Source organism: Montipora foliosa, chromosome 3 (genome assembly GCF_036669935.1).
Source record: "Montipora foliosa isolate CH-2021 chromosome 3, ASM3666993v2, whole genome shotgun sequence".
Classification (NCBI taxonomy): domain Eukaryota; kingdom Metazoa; phylum Cnidaria; class Anthozoa; order Scleractinia; family Acroporidae; genus Montipora; species Montipora foliosa.
The window spans coordinates 65,782,322-65,809,821 of record NC_090871.1 but is presented as its reverse complement, the minus strand read 5'-3'; the positions used below and the strand labels follow the sequence as shown (position 1 = coordinate 65,809,821).

The 27,500-nt window shown below is 40.2% G+C and overlaps 1 protein-coding gene across 5 annotated transcripts in view; it reads left to right on the top strand.

The window, feature by feature from the left end:
• Nucleotides 1-27,493, top strand: part of LOC137998001 (tetratricopeptide repeat protein 28-like) — a 44,772-nt gene extending 17,279 nt beyond the window's left edge. For all 5 annotated transcript variants that reach the window (XM_068844379.1, XM_068844377.1, XM_068844378.1 and 2 more), the window contains 4 exons: nucleotides 9,256-9,303; nucleotides 9,520-9,571; nucleotides 16,131-23,595; nucleotides 24,089-27,493. In XM_068844379.1, coding sequence (XP_068700480.1) covers nucleotides 16,179-23,595; nucleotides 24,089-24,135 — 7,464 coding nt within the window. In that variant the 5' untranslated portion in view covers nucleotides 9,256-9,303; nucleotides 9,520-9,571; nucleotides 16,131-16,178 and the 3' untranslated portion in view covers nucleotides 24,136-27,493. The remainder of the gene's footprint in view (nucleotides 1-9,255; nucleotides 9,304-9,519; nucleotides 9,572-16,130; nucleotides 23,596-24,088) is intronic.
• The last annotated feature ends 7 nt before the right edge of the window (nucleotides 27,494-27,500 follow it).

Sequence of the window (27,500 nt, the reverse complement as noted above, 5' to 3'; positions counted from 1 at the left end):
AAGCTCATTTATAATTCTCCAGGTCTGGCGTGAGTCACCTTCATTTGCATGAAGCGCGTTTTTATAGTACGATTCTTTGGTTTGCTTAATTTCGGTATTGACTGAGTTACGGCAGCGTTTAAATGCTAGCCAGTCATTTGAATCATTAGAGTGTGATGCCTTCAGTTTAAGAATGTCTCTGTCGTGGTGGTCAACTAGAAAGCCTTCGCTACTTTGACCACCAGACACATTTTATAACCTGTACTGTAATTATTTTATCTTGTAACCATGTGTTGTGACTATACTTTTCTTTCTATGTTAATGTTATGTAAATAGTGTGAAATAAATGAACCATGAACCATGAACTTTTCTTCAAATGGGGTGTTATCCAAAGCGATTTTATTGCTCGAGTACGCTTTTCACGAAGTGGTGCGTGCTTGTTAACGCATTCAAGGAATAATTGTTTCCATGCCGCCCACATTGAATTTGGATCAGTACAGCTTTCAATGTTACTCCAGTTTTGTTGAGAAATATCATGGCAAAAGCTGGTTGAGTCGAAATTCTTAAATTTCCTATATTTGACGGTCGCGTGGCCATTTTTTGTTGAATCTATGGAAACTTTGCGAAAAGCGAAAACCAAGCTGTGATCACTAATGCCAATGTGTGACACCCGTGAACAGACAATCCTATCTGGAGAATTTGTAAATATAGGATCAATCAGAGTCGAGGATTTATCAGTAATTCTAGTATGTTCGGAAATTAGCTGATGCAGTCGGTATACATCGGCAAGATTTGATAAAACAATACAATAGCATTGTTGTCTAATTTAGGAGCGGCCATAATACAATTTAGGTCACCTAATACATAAAATTCGACATTTTCAGAGTCTAGTTTAGCAGTCTTTTCCGTAGACGGCTTTATAATAAAATCCAAGGGACAGTCAGGCACACTGTCTTTTCGTTGGACGAAGTTCGAAAGTAATTGAACTTCCAGTAAGGCACAGGCATTCCTGATGGACTACGCAATTAAATAACTTAAGGCCAATATTGCACAGCTAGTCATTTTCATCGAAGACGCTGTAAACCAATCGAAATGCAAACATGGCACAGTCATTTCGATGGACGACACGCGCACTCAGTGAAAATACCAACATGACAGACCTATTTCAATGGACACAGTAGAAGGATAAAACGACACTCACGGAGAAAAACCTGTAGATCTTATGAAAACGTTACAAAGATCGAGGAGCTCCAAAATTAACTCTGCTCTTAAGTGTGGTGCTAAAAAAGGATCAAATTGCTTATCATAACCTGCTTCTCTGTTTAAAATTTATAACATGCGCGATGAGATAAAACGTGAGGGAGACCATACTCATACACATTAAATTTGTGATGGTACGTAGCAAGATTTTTCGTTAAGAGAAAAGCAGTGTGATAACTTAAAACTAATAATTACTGGTACTATAGCTCCAAGAACTCAAAAAAGAGAGTGTATTTCTCAAAACAGACGAGTGTAAATTATGCCTCGAGTGATTTACTTCAAAAGAAATTGTATTATTATTGTTATTATTATTATTATTATTATTATTATTATTATTATTATTGTGCTGTCATCGCAGTATAAGTAGTAGACACTAGGCAAGCTCATAAGAGGTCACATACAGTAGTCTGAAACCATGGCAACAAGGACACAATAATAACAGACAGTGTCGCATAAAATGCAAGTCGCTCTTGACTCCATGCAATTTATTTTTGTTCTAAGGCCTGTTTGCAGGAGGTTTTTCCCCTAAAACTTTCTTCCGTCAACCCCATCCCCCTTACCCTCCCGTCATGTTACATCAGCTAGAAAATTTCATCTTCCCCAACCCATTAACCTTTGTTGCGCACCGGGGAGGGAATGCCTGTGGCGCACGACAGTCTTGCTTGACGTGTTGCAATGTTCTTTCACTAGGATCTTGGAAAAATATGGATTACCAGGAATAATAACTAAAGCGAAATTATTAAAACATTTACGCCTTGCTGCTTTTATATGGTGCTATTTTATAAAAAAGGGAAAGAACAAATCTTCGTCTAGGTTGAGGTGAATTTGAATTTTAGACGGATCATTTACTTCTTTCTCTCAGGAAACTCGATTTCGGGCACTTCTCGATGCCAGTGTATGTTTGACGAATTCATAGCGCTCATTTTAATCGAAGCATGTGAAGGGTCACTCAAACAAAATTGGCGGATTGGCATCCCGCTCAAAATTTACGAAAGCGGCTGCCTCTAAAAGCGTACACCAAATAAAGGCGTGAAAATAAACAGACCTGCAGTCCTAACTACACACGTGGATCTTCAGTTGAAAAACGTCCAACAGTTTGAAGCAAGTTTGAAGTGGTAAATATTTTAACCAAACTGAAAACATTGAAAGTAAGGTTTACCGGCTAAATATTGCTCCCATTCACAACAGCTTTGATTAAACAGGGAATAATCATATTTGCAGCTGAAGAGACAAATAGAAATAGTTGTGTTGTACTTTGAACCATTCACATCCCCAACGTACAGGAAATTACCATGTTTGTAGAAATAAGGAATTCTAGAAATACCCGTTCACTGCCAAGTTGCAGTACTTAGCAGGACTGCAACCCTCAGGTCCGTAGTTCCGTAGTTGGTGAATGGGAAAAAGGAGGAAGAGTGAGATGGACTGCCAGCGCTGTCCATAGTCTAGTCATATTATCGATGAATAAGAATTGATTTTACCCTGTTACCCTTCTATATCTACATCCATACTTGGGAAAGGTTTCCCATCACGCCAAGAAAATTAAAATAGAGGTTGTTCACAATGAGGTTTGGATGAGCCAAACGCGTTAGAGTCAACTCCAAGCCAGCTCCCACTCGAGATTTTTTTTAGCCAGCCAGCTTGAAAACGAGGAAAGGCTACGTTTTTACAAACGTTGGCCCTTTAGCACCTATATTTCAACAGACTTGAGTGATTAGAGTGTAATGTGAATTGCTTGTTTTGTACCCCATATGCACAATGTGAGCGTTAGCCCTACTAATGGAAATGGGCCCACACAAGGACAGAGAAAAACTCTGACCCGGGTGGGAATTGTACCCACGACCTTCGGGTTAGATCTCCGCTGCTCTACCGACTGAGCTACAAGGTCAGACGGGAGCAGGCCGTGTGAACTGAAGATGTAAAAGTCACGACAATGAACATGTACAATTACAAGGAAGGGTTACGTTTATACAAATGTTGGCCGTGTAGCCCTTATATTTCAACAGACTTAACTGATCTACGGTTTCCACGGCCTGCTCCCGTCTGACCTTGCGGCTCAGTTGGTAGAGCAGCGGTGATCTAGCCCGAAGGTCGTGGGTCCAATTCCCACCCTGGTCAGAGTTTTTCTCTGTCCTTGTGTGGGCCCATTTCCATTAGTAGGGCTAACGCTCACATGGTACGTATGGGGTACAAAACTAGCACTTCACATTACACTCTATTCAGTTAAGTCAGCTCGAAAACAGTCTGCAGAGCGGCTTTTTTGTCGAGCGGTTTCGTTGGGTACTCCTGCCTTACAGATCGAGTCTCTGTAGGAAAATGTTTTCTCGATAGGAATTAATTGCATATCCTTAGAAATGTTGTGGGGAGAGGAGAGGAAATGTTCTGCGACTGCAGTAGGTTTGGATTCACGGGTGCTAGCCTTATCTAAAGTGCGGCGGTGTTCATTAACACGGTCTTTTGAACGTCGTTTAGTTTCTCCTATCTACTGTAGATGGCATCTGTTACATTCAATCATTTAGATAAGATTTTTAGTTTCGCAAGTTATGTGGGAATTAATGGCGCTTGTTTCGCCAGTAGAGAAGGTGTAGTTGGTTAGTCCATGGAAAGTGTAAGGACAGGTAGCGCAGTTTTTGCCACAGCGAAAAGAACCGGAAGTAAGTGCGGAATTAGAATGAGTTACATTAGGGGACAGTTTAGCTGTTACCAGCAGGTCTCGAAGGTTAGGGGAGCGTCTGTGAGCGGTCAGAGGAAAGAAGTAGATTGTAGGGTTTTTTTTATTACGTTGAAGATAGAAGGAAGTGATGGATTAGCAAAACCACTAAACGTGATGGAAGTGATAGATATAGTACACACTAAATTCAAAACTGCGTTGTATCGGCTCGTGCTCACAATATTTAGCTTCTCAACTTGTAATTAAGCCGATCAGATCAAGCCACTGATCCACCGTACACCGATAGGAAGATTGTCCACGGTTGCTTGCTTCAAAACTCTGGGCTATATAGGTATGTGCTGCGGTATAGGTTATGGTTTTTGAGGTTGTCGATCCTTAAATATGGTATCATTTTTACCCATGTTGGCATAGTGTTGCCGGTGTGTTCTTAAGATAGGGTACCTAAATTGCATCAGCTAAAATAGCAGTGCATAAAAACCCAGTTAAGCGGAAAACAAATGATCTGTTAAAGTTAAAGTATTAGCAAAGCGATTGTGTCTTTCTCTCCCGCATTATTCTGCCGGAAACCGTATGTCATTATCACCTACACGTAAGAAACTGCTGCCATCTAACTTATTTAGCTGATACTGAGTTCCAATCAGTAACACCTTTTGTCAGCATGAAGTAGGCAATACACCTTTCCATAGCCCTCATTGCGGCATCTTGACTGACTTGGCCATCTAGTTTGAAACTTACATAAAGTTCAGTAAAGCAATGAACACATGGTAGGTCTTTCTATAACGTTGAACAATTGAGATGAATAGTTAATAAATAAGAGAGGATTCAAACAAGAGCCTTGGGGAACCCCGCAATCGAGATTAAAGCAAGCAGAGAGTATTCCACTGATAGATATCTGCTTACTTCTATTTTAGACAAATATGATCTAAACTAGTTCAGAACTGTCCCTCGAAGCCGAACAGTTTTTTGCAACCGATTAACAAGGATCTCTTGATCTTGATCTTGATCTTGTGGATGCATATATGAGATTGAGTGTAAGAAATTAACCAAAGGTGAAGATAAATCGACCCTTTCAAATAGGAATAGAGGTGTATCAGCAAGCCAAGTTAAGAATTTTGGAGTTCTGCGGATTTTAAAGAGATTGAAATCATTCGGTTCAGCAAAAAAGGTGATCCATCAAAAATGGTCTATTTTGGATCTCGAAAATACAGCACTGAATATATGACTCGCTACGTTATATTGGAGTGCTCTTCCTAACTGAAGAAAGAGGAGAACATTTATTGGTTGGCATCCCGAAAAGGAACAACCATTGTTTGATGCCATTGCAAAAATTGACAGTGCAAGCTGCAGGAATCTTGCAGTTAAGTTTACTAAGATAACAATAATTATTTGCTCACATTTGTGAAATAGCTTGAGCCTAATTAAATGGTTTGACTTTCTTGTTCTTTATTTTTGTTTACATTATGAATTTTCTATGACAGTCTTATTTAAATTATGTCTTTCTTTTGATGAATGAATAAATAAATAAATAAGTTTTGTAGCTATCAGAAAAAAAAGGAATACACTGTAACTTTAATTATATTTAACAGTTATTTTCCAATGGCAAAGTGAGTGTACATCTGAGATGAATAATTGTCTCCATAACTTCAAAGCTGAACAACTTTATCTATTATTGATTGACGACACTGTTTTAACAGTCACGAGTGCCTGCGGCAGTCCTGCCGTTTGGTTTTGCTTTATATTCACCAGCTAGTGTGGTGAATATAAAATCATATTATTATTTCTATGAGAAACCACTCAAGCAATCAGATTGCTGGAAACTCTTTGTTCATCTCCAAAATTCTGCTTATTATTTATGATGGTTGCTTTTATTGCAGCCCAGCCCTTTTTATAGCTCTAGCGGCATTCAGACGTAGACATTTGAAACTGTCATATAGCAATTAAAACAAGTGAAGTAATAATAATATTTCACAGTTGCTTTTTTTTCTGATTTTGGAAATCTTTGATCAGTCGATATTCTGTGACTTAAGTAGAATAAGCAATTTAAGTTGTGTAAGGTTGCCTTAAGTTGCTTGATTTTTTGGGCAATTTTTTCTTAAGGTTCCTTAAGTTGCTCTAAGTTTCGGTGACTTAAGGTCCCAGAGTAGGCCTGATGCAAAAAACTAACTGAAGACTAAACATTTATTTTACAGTGCCTGGCTGTAATTGTTTTTACTCTATGTTGTGTTGAAAGTTTTCCTAGATGCGGGCATAGGAGCTGGCGCAAAATAAGACCCTTGCCGGAGGGTGCTCGGTTGGCTTTTGTTTGCCTAGCCTGTGGCTAGGACTTTTACCGCTGACAAGGCGGTTGTCTGTTTCACATTTAACCTCTGGGAGCGAGGTTGAGATCCTGAGGGATCTCTGAGCACCCTCCTGTAACCAGTTGGGCCCAGAGTTTGGGGTTACCCGAGGGGTACTTTCGACTGGCTCGATTTCTCCTTATACCCTGTAACTCAACATCGGCACAAGTCGTCAAGCAGTGTTCAGAGAGTCACCCACCTAGACTCCTAGCCTCCAGAATCATGAGCTATTATAAGGTATAATTTTCTTATATATTAATGTGAGAATTCGGTTGATTAAGCTTGTGGGAAGGCAATTTTGTCCTACTGTGATGGCTTGTGCTGAAAAGCATGTGCATAATCGCTCACCTATATCTGCCTGCATTACTTCTGCTGATATTCTCCAAAAATGTGATGTATACAGTGTATTCCCCATTTTCTGTTCTTCGAAGCTATGGCCAGTCTTGGGTTATTCATGTTAAAGGTCTGTTAAATTATTTCTGTAATTTTTCCTATACTTTAAGTGCCATTTTTGCTGATTTGCTCGAAGGAATTTCAATATTTTGCATAAACAGCGTCGCTCGCACTGTCCATCGAACAAAAATTTAGCTGGCTGGCGAATATGTGCAGTACAGTCAGTTGCACTATTTTCGGAGATTTTTTTGTTCGCAGATAAAAAACTGCAAACAGAAAATTCATTTATGTTCGAAAACATACCTTTTAGCTTGACTTATGTCGAAAAATAAGTAAATTAAATCTATCGCGCATTTTGCGAGAACGACCGCTTTTGAAAATGAAAAGATATAACACGACACTTGATAAAAGTCGCATGTAATAAGAAACAAATTTTACTTACCTCAACGAAAACTTGAATCTTCTCACCTAAAGAACAAACGCAAGCAGACTAATTGATAACTCTTTGGAACGTATCGTTCGAATTTGCTTTGTTTTTACAACGAAATACACGCAGAATCGTGAAGTTTAAGGAGGCTCGAAATACGGTAGTTTCTCCTTTTTTCAAACAAATAAATATATTCTGTCCATACATACAATTAGAATAATTATATCAAAACGAAATTTGGCCAGGGTGTTAAGTATCTATCGTAGATTTCTCACATATTTTCTCCCAAAATAACGTTACCATGGCAACGATATTAGGCATTTCTTTGAGCCTTAAGGACGTTCGCGCGAAAATTTTTCAACATTGATTTTTTTCTGAAACTTTTACCACTGTAAGATAATGAGTTAGTTATGTCAGAAATGTAAAAAAAAATGGGGGGTCACCGACTTCGTTTTGGAGAGAACATGCCCGGAAAAACACCCAAAATGTGACAAAATCGGGCTTCGTTAGCGAATAAGGCCAGTGTCTGTAAACCCAAATATATTGCAATTAAATCTGTGAAGTGAAATCTTCTCTGCCAAATATTGTTTAAGTGGACTTATTAAGTGAATTTAGTCAACTGGTGAGGTTCCTTAAAGATCAAGTTCGCATTTAGCGACCACAGTTTCACGCGCCTTGCAGCCGCAAGATGGCAGGATTTGATGTCCCATGAGCAGAAATCTTAAAATTTTTTTAACTTCCCACATTGATTTTTTGTTCATTTTTGGACAACGTGGAGATAATTGTAAATAAAATCCATTTCTGGAAAGAAAAATAGGGGTCACCGAACGTCCAAGAGCATTAAATCCAGGCAAAGCTATAGCAATGGCCTTTTGCCCTATCATTTCTCATTTTATTACTTAGCGTGCGCGCTCGTGTATGACGTGGCGTGTGCATTTGCGTGCGCAGTAAGGATGCGCAGAAACAATTGGCGCGAACGTCCTTAAAATCAACATATGTTGTCTTTTTTTAAGAAACGGGACAGTGAAATTTTCCCATTCAGTGTAACCAGATAATGTTAGAAATACTCTCTAAAATATTTAAAATTCAACAAAATCTGTAGGCCAGTTTTTGGGAAATGTGTCTCTAATTTCGCTCACCTTTCTCCAAATTCCTATATATATGGAATATAAATAGACATCTCCTATTCACGTTTGTGTTGGCCTGTAGCTCCACTCTCACGCGGACTCGAATGAGTGGGTGATGCATGCGTGAATGCTGATCTTGTAACCCCCTCATTTTTCCTGATTTTGCAACTTTACTCGTTTATATCTCTGCTTCCGGACGGTGGACTTTTTTCATTTCTTGCATGTTAGCTTAGATAAATTTAAACAGTTTGTCTTGCAAATTTAAAAAAATTCTGTAGGTGAAAAAAAAAAATTAGCGGTATTTGTTCATTTCTGGTGACCCATTTAAATCATCAGCTGAGGTGAGCGGCTTACGAATTGCGTGTGTGGCTTACGCACGCGCCCTCAGCTGAAAACCCTTTCGAGCCTCCTTAAGTGTCCGGGAAATAGGGCAACGTGCTGTAAATTTTAATACGTGTTGTGTTTACAGTTTACTGGTCAGTAGTGATATAATTTTTAATTTCCAACCATAAATTTCTTAAAAGCAAGGTGACAAGACATAAATGATTTGCATGAAAATTAATGCAGCCAGCTTGGCGACTTTTCAACTAGTCTTCAGTCGATACCTTTTCTTTTCGACCTTATTACACACATTTAGCATGGCTGACTTTTTATCGTGTGTCTTCATGGTAAAATCCCAGGTTTAATTTCAGCTTGGGTTATAATTGATATGCAGTTGGTTTGTTTCCGAGTAATAATCTCAGGTTGAAATTCATAATTTCAGTGGTTTAACCAATTATAAGAATACTGTGTAGTTGCTTATTTATTATATTATTATTTTGTTTGTTTAGTATAACCCAGGAGTTGAAATTATCTTTATTATTTAAAATACACCGGTATATTCATCCCAAACAAAGGGCTTATTAATATTACCTGGCAATGACTCTGGGACGAAAGTCAGTAGAGAAATGGGGTACTTTTTTTGCAGACTGTGCATAAGTGATTTTTTTTTTCATGAAAGTTAAACGTTTTCGTACAAGATTTGATACTGCATGAATAACCACATTAATTTATCAAATTTTGCAGAGTCATTTCTTGTTGTCGAGGACCTCGCATCGATTAGCATCCGTTTTGGTAAGTTGCTGATTGCTACTCATTTCTTAAGAACCCAAACAAGTAATTTATGGGTGATAAACCAGTTCTGATGAATTTTGTGTTACTTTTTGTAAGTGACTATGTCAGAATCCCTTATGTTTATTTTCTAAAGTGATCACCGTCAGTCATGATCAGTTGCAAATGGTGCATCCAAATGATCCACCAGTATTATTTATCCGTTAATTTTTTTTTCAGCAGGATTCATTATTCCTGCTCAGAAGGTTATGTTAAAGAGGAACATTGCCAGGTATTTAGTAACATTAGCTTGCTGGGTGTAATAAGTTATTTGTCTGTCATTTGATTGAACTATACTACCCTCTATTCTTTCCCTACACATTGAGAAAGTAAGTGACGTACTTTGATAAATTTTTCGGTTTCAGTCACTTGATCTCGATCCACAGTGTTTGCATAGGCGTAAATGATTTGTGTTAAAAAGTTATTTCCCACTAGATATTGTTTCACTGAAAGACTTGTCAGTGGATAACCATGTGAAATTAAAATTTTTAGAGTTACAAAAAATGGGGCGAGACAAGAAGGAAACGCTTGCAGACAAACCCCTGTATTTTGAAAACCGGCAAGTTGATTTGTCATGCATATCATCAGCTGTCATAAATTGACCAAGAAAATATTTGGTTTTCCATGGTGGAAATTGAACTTTGAAAATTATTGAAAATGCTACCTCTTTCTATCAACTCAAAATCAAGGAAAGCTTTCATATTGACCGGTTGAAACCCTAACTGAACAAACAAGTAAATCTCAAAAGTGTGGTTGTATTTGTAAAAATATTAGTAACACTTGTGCTATCCAGATCATTTGGAAAATAAAGATAATATTGACCAATATTAGAAACCAGGTACTCTACCCGAAGGCCTTCAAGTCCAATTATGGAAATGTTCTCTTAAGGATTTCCTGTGACAATAAGATTTTAATGTTTGGTAAAGCAAATTGCATGGGGCAGCTAACCACTAAAAAGGGGTTCCAAATGTTGAAAACAAGTGCTTCTTATGAAATGTCAGCGTACCTGAAATCCAAAAGACTATTGTTGTCCAACTACTAGGTTTCCAAGCACAATTTTCTGTTCAGTGGTTTAACACCTTGTTCTTGGTGCTTGTGTACAGACGTATTCAAGAAAGTGATGTTAAAATTAAAGGAACAGCTACGGACAGTGTTGCACTTGCTTCTGCAATAAAATTCCAAGTGTCATAACAGCATGCAGGTCAGGCGACCTGCCATCAACTGTTGGGCACCTTATCTGTACTGCAGAACTGCTAATATCAGGCTATTACTCGAGCGTAATCAAGTCACTAAGATAAGATGGCGCTGATCCATGAATTGATTTCAATCTTAAACCTGATTCAATAGGCAATGAGCAGCCAATGAAGTTGTAGAGAGCTATTATAGTAAATGGTTAGAACCCGAATGACAACGAACAATGTACTTAAAGACTCCATTGGTAGTACGGTGTCTAAGTGGCTACCCACATGTACGCATTAAACAATGCCGAGAAATACGAAAACACAATAGATTCAATGCCCTGACTACAGGATGCTACAAAACCAGCAAAGCAATATTAATTGAACAGTGAAGGAATAACTATCTTAAGCCAATATTTTGAAAGAAAATGCCTTTCTTCATCAGGATTTCCCAAGGAATGATTTCGGCTTATGGAGAAAGAGAGGGAGAGGCATAATTCAGACCGCCCGATTATGCGTCTCTAGAATAAAAACGGCCAATTTTGCCCTGAAAAGCAGCCTTTCTCAATGGAAACGTGTTAGCAATTCAAGTAGCTCATTCAAACTTCCTGGATAAAAGAATATGGATTAAACAGATATCCAGACAAAAAAAATTATGACAAAAAACAGGCGATCGAATTTCGATTCCGACATTGGATAGATTTAGACCTGAAATAAAAAATTATGAGTTTGATGTCAATTGCAGAAAATTGAATATTACACTCTTAATGGCATCCCCTCCTGTCTCTTTTGGTACATACCGGCAGCAAATTTCCTGCCAGAGAAGCATATCTTAGGAACTTTTAATTAGCTTTGGATAAGAAAGATAAAATGGGATGCTATCGTTTTCCTGTAGGCTGTTTTTCCCTCATTCCATGATAGATTTTCTATTTTTGATGTTCTTTGATTATTATTGCATAAAACACTCTTAGTCTGTTAAATGCTCAGTATTTTATCATATTACGAGCTCCATTCCTATTTATTCTGTAACAACTGTCTCCATAAGCTGAAATCATTCCTTGGGAAACCTTGATAAAGAAAGGTATTTTCTTTCAAAATACTGCCTTAAGAGCTTCTGCCTGAGAGACCGGGGCAGACTTGGAAATGAAGGTCGGCCGATTTCGCTCAAAATTGGTACACAAAGTACTTATGTTGACTTATGTAATATGCCAAAGTTTCAGCTTCAACGACTTTTTTTTAGCCGAGTTCTGGATATCAGCCCCTCAGGGGTCCCCAGAGGCTGATTTTCAGTGCAATTTTGGCCACTTTTAAATCTCTTTTTTAGCAACATGAAATTAATTTCAGGCAAAAACAAAACCATCTTTGTAAAGCCCTATCCTTAGGCTTTTATGGGTGAGAACATTAGCTCATGGAAATTTTTCGCTAGCCTGTGGCTGTTATCACAACTTGGTCATATTTGAAGCATATGGGAAGCAACCGAAAATGGCCTGTTTTTCAGACCAAATATTTTCCATGCCCATGTTTTATATCTTGAGGTCTTAGTATCCCTGCAAAGTTCAGCCCTTAGTTTAGTAATATCAAGAAAAAAATACTAAGGTTGAGGCTTTTTACTAAGAAAAAAACTTACGAGAAGATTGTTAACCAGGCCACTTCCGGTTGAAGTTTCAACAAAGCGTGTCTGCAAAAACTCAGCCATTTAATTTCGATTATCTTTTCTCCTTCCAAGTTATGGTTAAAAGAGACTCTGAAGTTAATTGTCACCGAAAAGACTTGCCGTTAATAAGAAATTTTTATGTGATTGTTTTAGGACCGATCAGATAGTGGTCCGACAGCGGTTATAAATTTCTTGGAAGAAGTCTTGAAAGTTACTGACAATAGAGCCGCTGCAAAAACTCTTTATTTACCTAACAACACATCTCTTGCCGGTAAATCACAATGCAAAATTGCATCTTTTTCGTCCAAACTGCAACGTTAAGTTTATCTCCTTTGTTCAACTCGTTCAACGTATCACGTCTGTGGCCCGTAGTAATGAAGCGCTAATCAAATCAGGATATAAGCAAGCTTTGTAGTTCCATTCAGTAGTACTATAACCCACCTGTTTGGGCTTTAATATTTTCTGAAGAAAAAAGAACTTATCAGTCTCTTTAAATGCAACCACAACATCTGTCGTGACACTACTTGAGAATCGTTTTGAACCTTTAAGAAATTTGGAATATAATTAAAGCTAAGTCTAACACAAATTGCAGTCACTCTTCTAGTCTATTTGCAAAGTGTCTGGATAAATTCACTTACAAAAAACGCTTACCTGGCTTCACTTTTACAGACATACCCCTTTGCTACAATCCCTTAAAAGTGAGGTAACATTAGAAACTTTAGCCCCAGCGATAAATTGGTCGCAAGTGCGTCGGTGTGAGTTAGATATACACAGGTCAATTAATACCGTACGTGACGAGGTCATTGTAGTTTGTTGGCTATGACTGACTTGGAATTCAGTTGTTTTCTCGTGCAGATTCGTCTCCTTGATATTGCATAGAATGATTATGGTAGAACTTGTATGAGAACCTCAATGGCATGATTTGTTTACTGAATATTTACGCAAACGGGTGAATTTTCGGCGGTGACGTGGACATATCACAAATCGTCTTTAATTCATCTTTTGTGACGCCAGACAAGCCAGCTTTGTTAAGAATTAACTTCCATTCAGGAAAATTGTCAAGTCTCTGTGACGCAGTCAGTTTATTACCAGCAGCGCCCACTTTGACTAGCAGGGCGTAACATCTCGATCTAATGTCGCTAATGGACAGTCACAGCAGGCTCTGACGGCTTGTTATCTCGTGCCCCACATATGTCAACTTCTTTCCAAAAGGTGCATGGTTTTGATTTTCCAAGAGACTAAATTGTGAAATCCAGACTTTCGCTACTCTGCCTTTCAAAAGCACTCAAATGGACTCAAATGAAACAAATTCGCTTACAGACTGAATCGCAGATAGTTTTTTTTTTCGCAAATAAACAAAGCAGCCGGCAAGGTGTCCACTTTCTTTTGAAAGTGCTGGCCATTTATTTCTTCCCCGATGCACTTTGTTGATTTAGGACAGATTAAAGTCCCCATTACATTCAGATTCTACACAAAAAGGAACTGGCATAGCACGTTAGCAGGCTAGACTCTGGATCGGGCGGTCCTGGGGCCTGTTTCCCGAAAGTCCCGAAACTTTACGGGCCATTTTCGGGTGTCACAATTCCCTTTGTATCTCAAGAACGGAGAGGACTTAAAAGTCGTCAAACTTCACAGTCATTTTTCTTTTTGTTGCCTTAAAAACACGTTAAAAGATCGGCTTTCTAAAACAAGTGGTTGGCAGTTTCACAAATGGCTTTTCGGGCCCGAAAAGTTTTCGAGACTTTCGAGAAACGGGCCCCAAGTTACTAGGGCGTTGACATGTCGTCTTGGGAAGGCACTTTTCTTTAACAGTGCCTCTCTCCACCCAGATGTATAAATGGGCACCATTGATTATTATCCTGTCCAGGAAAGAAGAGCAGTAACCAATTTAAGGTCCAGCACTAGGCCTTGTGACGACTTACCTTATCACCGGTACCTGCAGCATGCATAATGGCCCTCCAGGGCGATTACCGCCTAGGTTGCTTCTTATTACCGAAACCAGAGTTAAGGGTCAGCAATTCAGTGTGAGTCCATAAAGACTTACTTTTTCATGTGATCTACAGCTACGGGTGCCATAAAAAAACCCCAAGTCCTTCAGGGCTCCAAGAAAGCTGAAATATTTTACTTCCCAAGTTGCCAAAACAGTAGTCTTTGCCGGAAGGATAACCCACTCCATCCCTGTCCTATCTTTGGATATATATGCAGTATGGATGCCACTATGGATCTGTGCTGTTTGAGAAAGCAACAAAAGGAAAATACTGAGAAAGGGAAAGAGTGCCCGTGAGTAACCTCCGAAAACGGACCGTGTTGGACGTCCTTATCAATCATTTACAACATATGTGAGCCATTTACACTGGGGCACTGGGTATGAATAAATGTTCGGTAAACGAATCATGCCATTGAGGTTCTCATACAATTTTTATCATAATCATTCTATGCAGTATCAAGGAGACGGATCTGCACGAGAAAACAACTGAATTCCAAGTCAGTCATAGCCAACAAACTACAATGACCTCGTCACGTACGGTATTAATCGACCTGTGTATATCTAACTCACGACGCACTTACGACCAATTTATCGCTGGGGCTAAAGTTTCTAATGTTACCTCACTTTTAAGGGATTGTAGGAAAGGGGCATGTCTGTAAAAGTGAAGCCAGGTAAGCGTTTTTTGCAAGTGAATTTTGAATTTTTTGCAAATAGACTGGAAGAGTGACTGCAATTTGTGTTAGACGATTAGCTTTAATTATATTCCAAATTTCTTAAAGGTTCAAAACGATTCTCAAGTAGTGTCACGACAGATGTTGTGGTTGCTTTTAAAGAGACCGATAAGTTCTTTTTTCTTCAGAAAATATTAAAGCCCAAACAGGTGGGTTATAGTACTACTGAATGGAACTACAAAGCTTGCTTATATCCTGATTTAATTAGCGCTTCATTACTACGGGCCACAGACGTGATACGTTGAACGAGTTGAACAAAGGAGATAAACTTAACGTTGCAGTTTGGACGAAAAAGATGCAATTTTGCATTGTGATTTACCGACAAGAGATGTGTTGTTAGGTAAATAAAGAGTTTTTGCAGCGGCTCTATTGTCCGTAATCTTTAAGACTTCTTCCAAGAAATTTATAACCGCTGTCGGACCACTATCTGATCGGTCCTAAAACAATCACATAAAAATTTCTTATTAACGGCAAGTCTTTTCGGTGACAATTAACTTCAGAGTCTCTTTTAACCATAACTTGGAAGGAAAAAAGATAATCGAAATTAAATGGCTGAGTTTTTGCAGACACGCTTTGTTGAAACTTCAACTGGAAGTGGCCTGGTTAGCCATCTTCTCGTAAGTTTTTTTCTTTGTAAAAAGCCTCAACCTTAGTATTTTTTTCTTGATATTACTAAACTAAGGGCTGAACTTTGAGGGGATACTAAGACCTCAAGATATAAAACATGGGCATGGAAAATATTTGGTCTGAAAAACAGGCCATTTCCGGTTGCTTCCCATATGCTTCAAATATGACCAAGTTGTGATAACAGCCACAGGCTAGCGAAAAATTTCCATGAGCTAATGTTCTCACCCATAAAAGCCTAAGGATAGGGCTTTACAAAGATGGTTTTGTTTTTGCCTGAAATTAATTTCATGTTGCTAAAAAAGAGATTTAAAAGTGGCCAAAATTGCACTGAAAATAAGCCTCTGGGGACCCCTGAGGGGCTGATATCCAGAACTCGGCTAAAAAAAAGTCGTTGAAGCTGAAACTTTGGCATATTACATAAGTCGACATAAGTACTTTGTGTACCAATTTTAAGCGAAATCGGCTGACCTTCATTTCCAAGTCTGCCCCGGTCTCTCAGGCAGAAGCTCTTAAGATAGTTATTCCTTCACTGTTCAATTAATCTTGCTTTGCTCGTTTACCATCCTGTAGTCACGGCATTAAACCTATTGTGTTTTCGTTCATTTATCTTTTAGAGGTATCCCAGATTTCTGAGAAAAGCTTCCTGGTTCTGATTATCAAGAATGGTGGATAGAAAGTTGGACGTTTTAGAGCAACACATGCAACAGCTTAGCATTGCAATAAAAGAGGGAGACCGACGAGGTGAGGGTTTGGCTTATTTCCATCTTGGTAGATACTATCAGGGCACAGCTGACTTTCATCAGGCCGTAACAAATTACACAGAAGCATTGTCCATTTTTAAGGAAATAGATTTCAGGGCCGGAGAAGGAGGAGCCTCTGGCAATCTCGGCATCGCTTATGACAGTCTTGGTGATTTTAAGCAAGCCATAGCGTACCACAATCAACATCTTAGTATTGCAAAAGAAGTGGGGGACAGGGCCAGAGAAGGAAGAGCCTATGGCAATCTCGGCAGTACTTATCAAGAGCTTGGTGATTTTAAGCAAGCCATAGCGTACCACAATCAATATCTTAGTATTGCAAAAGAACTGGGGGACAGGGCCGGAGAAGGAAGAGCCTATGGCAATCTCGGCAGTACTTATCGAGAGCTTGGTGATTTTCAGCAAGCCATAGCGTACCACAATCAACATCTTATTATTGCAAAAGAACTGGGGGACAGGGCCAGAGAAGGAAGAGCCTATGGCAATCTCGGCAGTACTTATCAAGAGCTTGGTGATTTTAAGCAAGCCATAGCGTACCACAATCAACATCTTAGTATTGCAAAAGAAGTGAGGGACAGGGCCGGCGAAGGAAGAGCCTATGGCAATCTCGGCAGTACTTATCGAGAGCTTGGTGATTTTCAGCAAGCCATAGCGTACCACAATCAACATCTTATTATTGCAAAAGAACTGGGGGACAGGGCCAGGGAAGGAAGAGCCTATGGCAATCTCGGCAGTACTTATCAAGAGCTTGGTGATTTTAAGCCAGCCATAGCGTACCACAATCAATATCTTAGTATTGCAAAAGAACTGGGGGACAGGGCCGGAGAAGGAAGAGCCTATGGCAATCTCGGCAGTACTTATCGAGAGCTTGGTGATTTTCAGCAAGCCATAGCGTACCACAATCAACATCTTAGTATTGCAAAAGAACTGGGGGACAGGGCCGGAGAAGGAAGAGCCTATGGCAATCTCGGCAGTACTTATCGAGAGCTTGGTGATTTTCAGCAAGCCATAGCGTACCACGATCAACATCTTAGTATTGCAAAAGAACTGGGGGACAGGGCCGGAGAAGGAGGAGCCTATAGTAATCTGGGCATTACTTATCGAAGGCTTGGTGATTTTAAGCAAGCCATAGCGTACCACAATCAGCATCTTAATATTGCAAAAGAACTGGGAGACAGAGCCGGAGAAGGAGGAGCCTCTGCCAATCTCGGCGTCGCTCATGACAGTCTTGGTGATTTTAAGCAAGCCATAGCGTACCACAATCAACATCTTAGTATTACAAAAGAACTAGGGGACAGGGCCGGAGAAGGAAAAGCCTATAGCAATCTCAGCACCGCTTATCGATCTCTTGGTGATCTTAAGCAGGCCATAGCGTACCACAATCAACGTCTTAGTATTGCAAAAGAAGTGGGGGACAGGGCTGGAGAAGGAAAAGCCTATGGCCATCTCGGCATGACTTATCAAGATCTTGGTAATTTTAAGCAAGCCATAGCATACCACAATCAACGTCTTAGTATTGCAAAAGAACTGGGGGACAAGGACGAAGAAGGAGCCGCCTATGGGAGTCTCGGAACGGCTTATCGAAGTCTTGGTGATTTTAAGCAAGCCATAGCGTACCACAATCAACATCTTAGTATTGCAAAAGAACTGGGGGACAGGGCCAGAGAAGGAAGAGCCTATGGCAATCTCGGCGGTACTTATCGAGAGCTTGGTGATTTTCAGCAAGCCATAGCGTACCACAATCAACATCTTAGTATTGCAAAAGAACTGGGGGACAGGGCCGGAGAAGGAAGAGCCTATGGCAATCTCGGCAGTACTTATCGAGAGCTTGGTGATTTTCAGCAAGCCATAGCGTACCACAATCAACATCTTAGTATTGCAAAAGAACTGGGGGACAGGGTCGGAGAAGGAGGAGCCTATGCTAATCTGGGCATTACTTATCGAAGGCTTGGTGATTTTAAGCAAGCCATAGCGTACTACAATCAACATCTTAGTATTGCAAAAGAACTGGGGGACAGCGCCGGAGAAGGAAGAGCCTATGGTAATCTGGGCGTTGCTTATCGAAACCTTGGTGATTTTAAGCAAGCCGTAGTGTACCACAATCAACATCTTGGTATTGCAAAAGAACTGGGGGACAGGGCCGGAGAAGGAAAAGCCTATGGTAATCTGGGCATTACTTATGGAAGGCTTGGTGATTTTAAGCAAGCCATAGCATACCACAATCAGCATCTTAATATTGCAAAAGAACTGGGAGACAGAGCCGGAGAAGGAGTAGCCTCTGCCAATCTTGGCGTCGCTCATGACAGTCTTGGTGATTTTAAGCAAGCCATAGCGTACCAAAATCAACATCTTAGTATTGCAAAAGAACTGGGGGACAGGGCCGGAGAAGGAGAAGCCTATGGTAATCTGGGCGTTACTTATCGAGAGCTTGGTGATTTTAAGCAAGCCGTAGTGTACCACAATCAACATCTTAGTATTGCAAAAGAACTGGGGGACAGGGCCGGAGAAGGAGAAGCCTATAGGAATCTGGGCATTACTTATCGAAGGCTTTGTGATCTTAAGCAAGCCATAGCGTACCACAATCAGCATCTTAATATTGCAAAAGAACTGGGAGACAGAGCCGGAGAAGGAGGGGCCTCTGCCAATCTCGGCGTCGCTCATGACAGTCTTGGTGATTTTAAGCAAGCCATAGCGTACCACAATCAACATCTTAGTATTACAAAAGAACTAGGGGACAGGGCCGGAGAAGGAAAAGCCTATAGCAATCTCAGCAGCGCTTATCGATCTCTTGGTGATCTTAAGCAGGCCATAGTGTACCACAATCAACGTCTTAGTATTGCAAAAGAAGTGGGGGACAGGGCTGGAGAAGGAAAAGCCTATGGCCATCTCGGCATGACTTCTCAAGATCTTGGTAATTTTAAGCAAGCCATAGCATACCACAATCAACGTCTTAGTATTGCAAAAGAAGTGTGGGACAAGGCCGAAGAAGGAGCCGCCTATGGGAGTCTCGGAACGGCTTATCGAAGTCTTGGTGATTTTAAGCAAGCCATAGCGTACCACAGTCAATATTTTAGTATTGCTAAAGAACTGGGGGACAGGGCCAGAGAAGGAAGAGCCTATGGCAATCTCGGCAGTACTTATCGAGAGCTTGGTGATTTTCAGCAAGCCATAGCGTACCACAATCAACATCTTAGTATTGCAAAAGAAGTGGGGGACAGGGCCGGAGAAGGAAGAGCCTATGGCAATCTCGGCAGTACTTATCGAGAGCTTGGTGATTTTCAGCAAGCCATAGCGTACCACAATCAACATCTTAGTATTGCAAAAGAACTGGGGGACAGGGTCGGAGAAGGAGGAGCCTATGGTAATCTGGGCATTACTTATCGAAGGCTTGGTGATTTTAAGCAAGCCATAGCGTACCACAATCAACATCTTAGTATTGCAAAAGAAGTGGGGGACAAGGCCGAAGAAGGAGCCGCCTATGGGAGTCTCGGAACGGCTTATCGAAGTCTTGGTGATTTTAAGCAAGCCATAGCGTACCACAGTCAATATTTTAGTATTGCAAAAGAACTGGGGGACAGGGCCAGAGAAGGAAGAGCCTATGGCAATCTCGGCAGTACTTATCGAGAGCTTGGTGATTTTCAGCAAGCCATAGCGTACCACAATCAACATCTTAATATTGCAAAAGAACTGGGGGACAGGGTCGGAGAAGGAGGAGCCTATGGTAATCTGGGCATTACTTATCGAAGTCTTGGTGATTTTAAGCAAGCCATAGCGTACCACAGTCAATATTTTAGTATTGCAAAAGAACTGGGGGACAGGGCCAGAGAAGGAAGAGCCTATGGCAATCTCGGCAGTACTTATCGAGAGCTTGGTGATTTTCAGCAAGCCATAGCGTACCACAATCAACATCTTAGTATTGCAAAAGAACTGGGGGACAGGGTCGGAGAAGGAGGAGCCTATGGTAATCTGGGCATTACTTATCAAAGGCTTGGTGATTTTAAGCAAGCCATAGCGTACCACAATCAACATCTTAGTATTGCAAAAGAACTGGGGGACAGGGCCGGAGAAGGAAAAGCCTATGGTAATCTGGGCGTTGCTTATCGAGAGCTTGGTGATTTTAAGCAAGCCGTAGTGTACCACAATCAACATCTTAGTATTGCAAAAGAACTGGGGGACAGGGCCGGAGAAGGAAAAGCCTATGGTAATCTGGGCGTTGCTTATCGAGAGCTTGGTGATTTTAAGCAAGCCGTAGTGTACCACAATCAACATCTTAGTATTGCAAAAGAACTGGGGGACAGGGCCGGAGAAGGAGAAGCCTATGGTAATCTGGGCGTTACTTATCGAGAGCTTGGTGATTTTAAGCAAGCCGTAGTGTACCACAATCAACATCTTAGTATTGCAAAAGAACTGGGGGACAGGGCCGGAGAAGGAGAAGCCTATGGTAATCTGCGCATTACTTATCGAAGGCTTGGTGATTTTAAGCAAGCCATAGCGTACCACAATCAGTATCTTAATATTGCAAAAGAACTGGGAGACAGAGCCGGAGAAGGAGGAGCCTCTGCAAATCTCGGCGTCGTTCATGACAGTCTTGTTGATTTTAAGCAAGCCATAGCGTACCACAGTCAATATTTTAGTATTGCAAAAGAACTGGGGGACAGAGCCAGAGAAGGAAGAGCCTATGGCAATCTCGGCAGTACTTATCGAGAGCTTGGTGATTTTCAGCAAGCCATAGCGTACCACAATCAACATCTTAGTATTGCAAAAGAACTGGGGGACAGGGTCGGAGAAGGAGGAGCCTATGGTAATCTGGGCATTACTTATCGAAGGCTTGGTGATTTTAAGCAAGCCATAGCGTACCACAATCAACATCTTAGTATTGCAAAAGAACTGGGGGACAGGGCCGGAGAAGGAAAAGCCTATGGTAATCTGGGCGTTGCTTATCGAGAGCTTGGTGATTTTAAGCAAGCCGTAGTGTACCACAATCAACATCTTAGTATTGCAAAAGAACTGGGGGACAGGGCCGGAGAAGGAAAAGCCTATGGTAATCTGGGCGTTGCTTATCGAAGGCTTGGTGATTTTAAGCAAGCCGTAGTGTACCACAATCAACATCTTAGTATTGCAAAAGAACTGGGGGACAGGGCCGGAGAAGGAGAAGCCTATGGTAATCTGGGCGTTACTTATCGAGAGCTTGGTGATTTTAAGCAAGCCGTAGTGTACCACAATCAACATCTTAGTATTGCAAAAGAACTGGGGGACAGGGCCGGAGAAGGAGGAGCCTATGGCAATCTGGGCATTACTTATCGAAGGCTTGGTGATTTTAAGCAAGCCATAGCGTACCACAATCAGTATCTTAATATTGCAAAAGAACTGGGAGACAGAGCCGGAGAAGGAGCAGCCTCTGCAAATCTCGGCGTCGCTCATGATAGTCTTGGTGATTTTAAGCAAGCCATAGCGTACCACCATCAACATCTTAGTATTACAAAAGAACTAGGGGACAGGGCCGGAGAAGGAAAAGCCTATAGCAATCTCAGCACCGCTTATCGATCTCTTGGTGATCTTAAGCAGGCCATAGCGTACCACAATCAACATCTTAGTATTGCGAAAGAAGTGGGGGACAGGGCTGGAGAAGGAAAAGCCTATGGCCATCTCGGCAAGACTTCTCAAGATCTTGGTAATTTTAAGCAAGCCATAGCGTACCACAATCAACGTCTTAGTATTGCAAAAGAACTGCGGGACAGGGAAGAAGAAGGAGCCGCCTATTGGAGTCTCGGAAAAGCTTATCAAAGTCTTGGTGATTTTAAGCAAGCCATAGCATACCACAATCAACATCTTAGTATTTGCAAGGAAATGGGGAACCCAATAGGGCTGGCAACTGCATGTTATAATATTGGTCTTGTTCATGAATGTTTTGACTTCTTTGGCAAAGCTCTTAATTACTATCGTCTAAGCATTCATTATATTGATAAAATAAGGTGTCTTCTTTGGTCAGAGGATGCATGGAAAATAAGCTTTAGTGACAGAAAGGGGTTTGCATACACTGCTCTGTGGACAGCACTCTTGAAGAATGGAGAGGTTGATGAGGCTTTGTATGCTGCTGAGCAAGGACGAGCACAGGCTTTGGCAGACATTTTAAAGATGCAATACAGCGTTGACGAGAAACCTACGATGAAGGTAACTATCCCTTCAGTTATGAAAGATCTACCATCACAAACCGTCTTTACAGCACTTGAAGGGAACACGATCAGCTTCTGGTTGCTAAGAGATGATATCGGGATAAATTTTAGACAAAAGAAAATCGAAAATGGAAGCGCCAAATCTCTGATGAAAAGTACTTTTAAACAGATCAATGCGGGGACCGTTGTACGATGTGAGAATCGTTCGCTTGACAGACGACGCAGCGACTTCTTGAGCGGTAGGGAAGCTACTGAAGAAACTTTTCAGTCCTTGAGCTTCTCTGTGCACTCTTTGCAGCCCTTGTATGATGTCTTAGTCAGTCCTATCGCAGACTTGCTCCAGGGTGGTGATGACTTAGTCTTTGTTCCTGATGGACACTTTTGCCTGGCTCCTTTTTCTGCATTGAGTGATTCTGTCAGGATCCGTGCAATTCCCTCGCTGACTGCTTTAAAATTGATCACTCTAGCACCTGATGACTTTCAAAGTAAGAATGAAGCACTGCTTGTGGGCGATCCGTGCTTGAAGGAAGTCACTTATGGCACTGGTGAACCCATGTATGGACAGCTGCCATGTGCAAAAAAAGAGGTGGATATGATTGGAGAACTTCTGCAGACTGCGCCTCTTACAGGAAAAAATGCAACCAAAGCTGAGGTGCTGAAAAGAATGAAGTCAGTTGCTTTAATCCACATTGCTGCACACGGGGATGACACATCTGGAGTAATTGCTTTGTCCCCAAATCCTGAACGCACATCCCAGATCCCCGAAGAGGAAGATTACATGTTATCGTTGAGCGATGTTCAAGCAGTTCGTCTTCAGGCAAGACTGGTTGTGCTGAGTTCCTGTCATAGTGGCCAGGGCGAGGTAAAATCTGAGGGTATTGTGGGAATAGCCAGGGCTTTCCTGTGTGCTGGTGCCCGGTCTGTTGTGGCGTCACTCTGGGCAATCGACGACGAGGCGACCTTGATGTTCATGAAGAGTTTCTACCATCACTTGGCAGATAGGAAAAGTGCTTGTACAGCTCTTCACCATGCTATGAAATCTCTTCGGGAGACAAAGAATTATTCCGCCATAAAATACTGGGCGCCATTTGTGCTAATTGGCGATGATGTCACCTTTGATTTTGGGCAACACGAACACAAAAAGAATGGTAAGTGATGTTTAAATAGAACTTTAATGACTGAATCACTGTACTTTGTACATGTTTTTAATCAGGAAGTTGTTGAAAGGATGAGGTACAGGTACGTTCTTCACAGAGAAATGGCTTTAAAAACGGTTGCCAGTGGTTATTTTCACTCGAACTGCTTTGGCTAATACCTGCATTAAATGATGTCTGCATTCACCGAGTCAGCTTCTTAGGCTTCCTGAAGATAGCTATCTGTTTGAGACTTGTTATGATGGACTGACAGTGAAACTGATCAGTGATTGCCGGTTGCTTATGTCAAGTGAAGTGAGCTATTGATGTCCTCAAGTCTACATGTCAAAGTAACAGTGACTAGGAGTTGTTGCTTTTAAGTAAGCACAAATAGTTAAATGAATGAATTAGGATAATTGTTATATTATTTACTTGCCAATGAGAACGAAATTCCTTATTGCCATTTAACCCACTACTTGCTTCTTTCTTCATTGTTTTTTTTTTTCAGAAACCAGAAACTATGTCCAAAACATGAAAAACCTACTTGGACTCTGATACGTCGATATGTTATTTTCCTTTCTTCGATTATATGAGTTACTGAAAACAATTTGATCATTGATACCAATTCAATCATGCCAATTATAGGTAAAGTACCATGAGATTTCAGTAGTATTAATATACTGTCCAAGTCCTTACATTTGTGCCTTGTTTTGTAAGCATCTGTACCAGGAAAAGTTAATCACTTCGATTATATGAGTTACTGAAAACAATTTGATCATTGATACCAATTCAATCATGCCAATTATAGGTAAAGTACCATGAGATTTCAGTAGTATTAATATACTGTCCAAGTCCTTACATTTGTGCCTTGTTTTGTAAGCATCTGTACCAGGAAAAGTTAATCACTTGATAGAGATCAGGGACTTGGCAAAACGGTTTGCTTCCATGACTGAGGATCTAGCCGTCGTGCTATTTTGGCCCTTGAAAATAACTCCAAACTTTTGCAGTGTTTCCCGGGTGACAAGTATACTCTTTAGCTTGCTATACCAACTCTCCATTTACAATATCATTAAGTGGCGGTCTCGGGGAATGTGTATTTTTTGTGTTTCTGTAAGGTTGGCCAAAGGTAAATAAGCAAATTAATTGTTTTGGGAGGCAAATGTCTATAAGCTAAAAAACAACCCAAGAAAGTAGAAATGTTTGGAAATTACAAATTTTAATGTAGCATTCACATTTAAATTATATGGAAATTCTCGAGGAGAATTCCGTTGATCATTTTATTATCCGTCAATACTCGTCGCAAACGGCAACATGGGCACAGATTGGCTACCATAATGACTACAATGAAAAGTGTTTTAATGAGTTTTCAAACACTTGGCTAAAAAAATTTCTACCACTTTTTATTATTTTCTTTTTTTCCAAAAACTCCAAGCTTGCTCACAATCCTGTATAAATTCATTAGCCAAGAAGGAACACATGTATTCTCTTCTAGCAAATGTTAATATATTTATATGCTTCCTGGATCATGGTTATGAGCCACCATTTGCAAATATCAAAATGGAATGCTAAAGGTGGCCAGAAATGCTTTTAATATTGGGCAGGTGTGGAACCCAGTATGCTTCCATGGTAACAAGACTGTTAAGCTCATATTCTGCAGCACATTTAGTAGAATCATACTGGCAAGAATAAAACATTTCTGATAAATATGGCCGAGAAATCTTTTTTCATCATTTTTGATCAAACTTTGGTCGAATGTATGATGTCATCACTGGGCTATTTTGCATATTTTAAAAACTTGAATATCTCTGGAACGAAAAAAGATATTTGAAAATAGTAAACAGCATTCTTCTTCTCATACAGGCCACGTGTTTGTGTTTCAAAATATCTTCAATAGGAAAGATGCGATTTTCGTAATAGTACCACTTTAAGGTCACAGTATTTCAGAGAAGATAAACAGAGTTTGATTCAATCCCACTTGAACTGCCTCCTGCAAGACAAAGAAATCTTTTGCATGTGCAGCCAGAAAAAAAATAAAAGTAAAAACGTCCAAAGTCCAAAAATGGAGTCGGAAACTATAATTAACTCTTATTATTATATAAACACCAATGAAATACCACAACCAGTCTTTCTCAAGTTAGAATTCAAAATATGAATGGCTGCTAAGGTGTTTTTTTATAAATAGTTTAAGAAAAACTTAATTAAGCTGCCTGCAGCTGCACAATTTCTGCCTCTGTAAAGGTGAAAATATGTAACTTTAAAAAAAAGAGACAACCTCAGTTAACTTCTTCATTCCACATAAAATCTTGAAAGATTTATTCAAAAAAGAAGTAAGAGATCCTAAAAGCCTTCAATTTTGCAGTGATCTCCTCCTGCCCCTGTGAAAAGCCCTCTCTCCTCCTTCTTTCAATCGTTTTGGTCCATTGTAGCTGCCATCATCATCTTCTCATCTTGAATGTGCACCTTACATGTGGATCTGGTATCATGACTGATGAGGTAATGAAAATGATCGTGCTTGAACCTGATGTCAGGGATGGCTACAGGAATCTGAAAAAAAAACAGAAGAAGAAGAAGAAGAAGAAAATCCAGTGTCTCTTCTGAAGCATGTCACGCAAGTCACATTTCCTTTCTGTCTGTACAAACTCTTCCCCTTTTAAGCTGTTTGACTTTCGTTTGTTGCACACCAGAGATTTCTTTTGGTAGGCCTGATCTGTTGGACCTCACGGTCCCACATGCTAGAGTTATTCTTTCCTCAAGTACCTCAAATAATGTCATAGACATATTGTTATTATTGTCCATGAAGATGTAATATCACTTATCCAAGAATGGTTCAATTAATGATGGTAATTGAACTGAGTGGAGTGCAATTTTGAAATCACACATATGATTTCAGACCAAAATTGCACGACACGAAGTTCAATTACCACTTCATTACATCCATTTAGAAATCATGCAATCATTATTTATAGGTAAAATACAGGACTATTGTCAGTACCAACATTTCACTGATCCAGTTGGGAACAAAAGTTGCAAAATTCGGCACACAATGGTTCTCTTTGTCTTTCATTTTCCTGCAATTTGATTGGTTACCTTAAACAAGCCTTGAAATCTGATTGGCTGTTTTGTTTTAGTGTTTCTTTCTCATTGACTGGGGAAATAGTGCAATTTGGGAATAAATCTCACTGCTGAGAGCCAATCAGATTGCAAGGATCACCAGTGATTTCTAACTGGATGTTGTTATGAGGATCAGAATTATTTTTAATGAAGGGGTAGTTTCTAAAGAAACTGTGGTGCTTATCTGACATGCAGTTCCAAACTTTTCTAGAATTATCTAACAATCTGTAATATTCCAGAAATTTCTTTAATGTGACTCAGCAGTTTCCACAAACAGTGCACCTTGCCTAAGACTATAAATAGCGACAGAACATTCTACATGCGTAGAGTAAATGTATAAAAGCAGGCTTGTAAATAATAGAAAAAACTCTTTTACCCTCGTGGCCAGCTGTGATTCATGGATGCGATAACTGTGATGAAGCTATAATCAGCTGCGACAACTATGGCGGAGATATAACCTTTGACCTTGCGATATACGGAGAGAACAAAGAAGAGAAGATAAAGGGTTCAGAGTTCATTATGAAGTCCTTCGCAAGAGTTTTTGTACTCAGAAAATCCAGTGAGTGGAAAGAATTCAGCGAATCAAGAAACTTAAGTAATGTTGTCTACAATCAGTGGAACTGGGAGTTCCCAGTTAATCAAGCTAAATACCCGAATGGTCATGAAAGACAGTAAGTCGCTTTGCTTTGCGAACTGCTTAACGTAATCTTTAACCTATAATTGTACAGTGTAAAACTAATTAAATAATAGTGAAAAAGGTAACTGCTCGTTGTCACACTTTTGTCGCGTGCCTTATATCGTACTCGGGA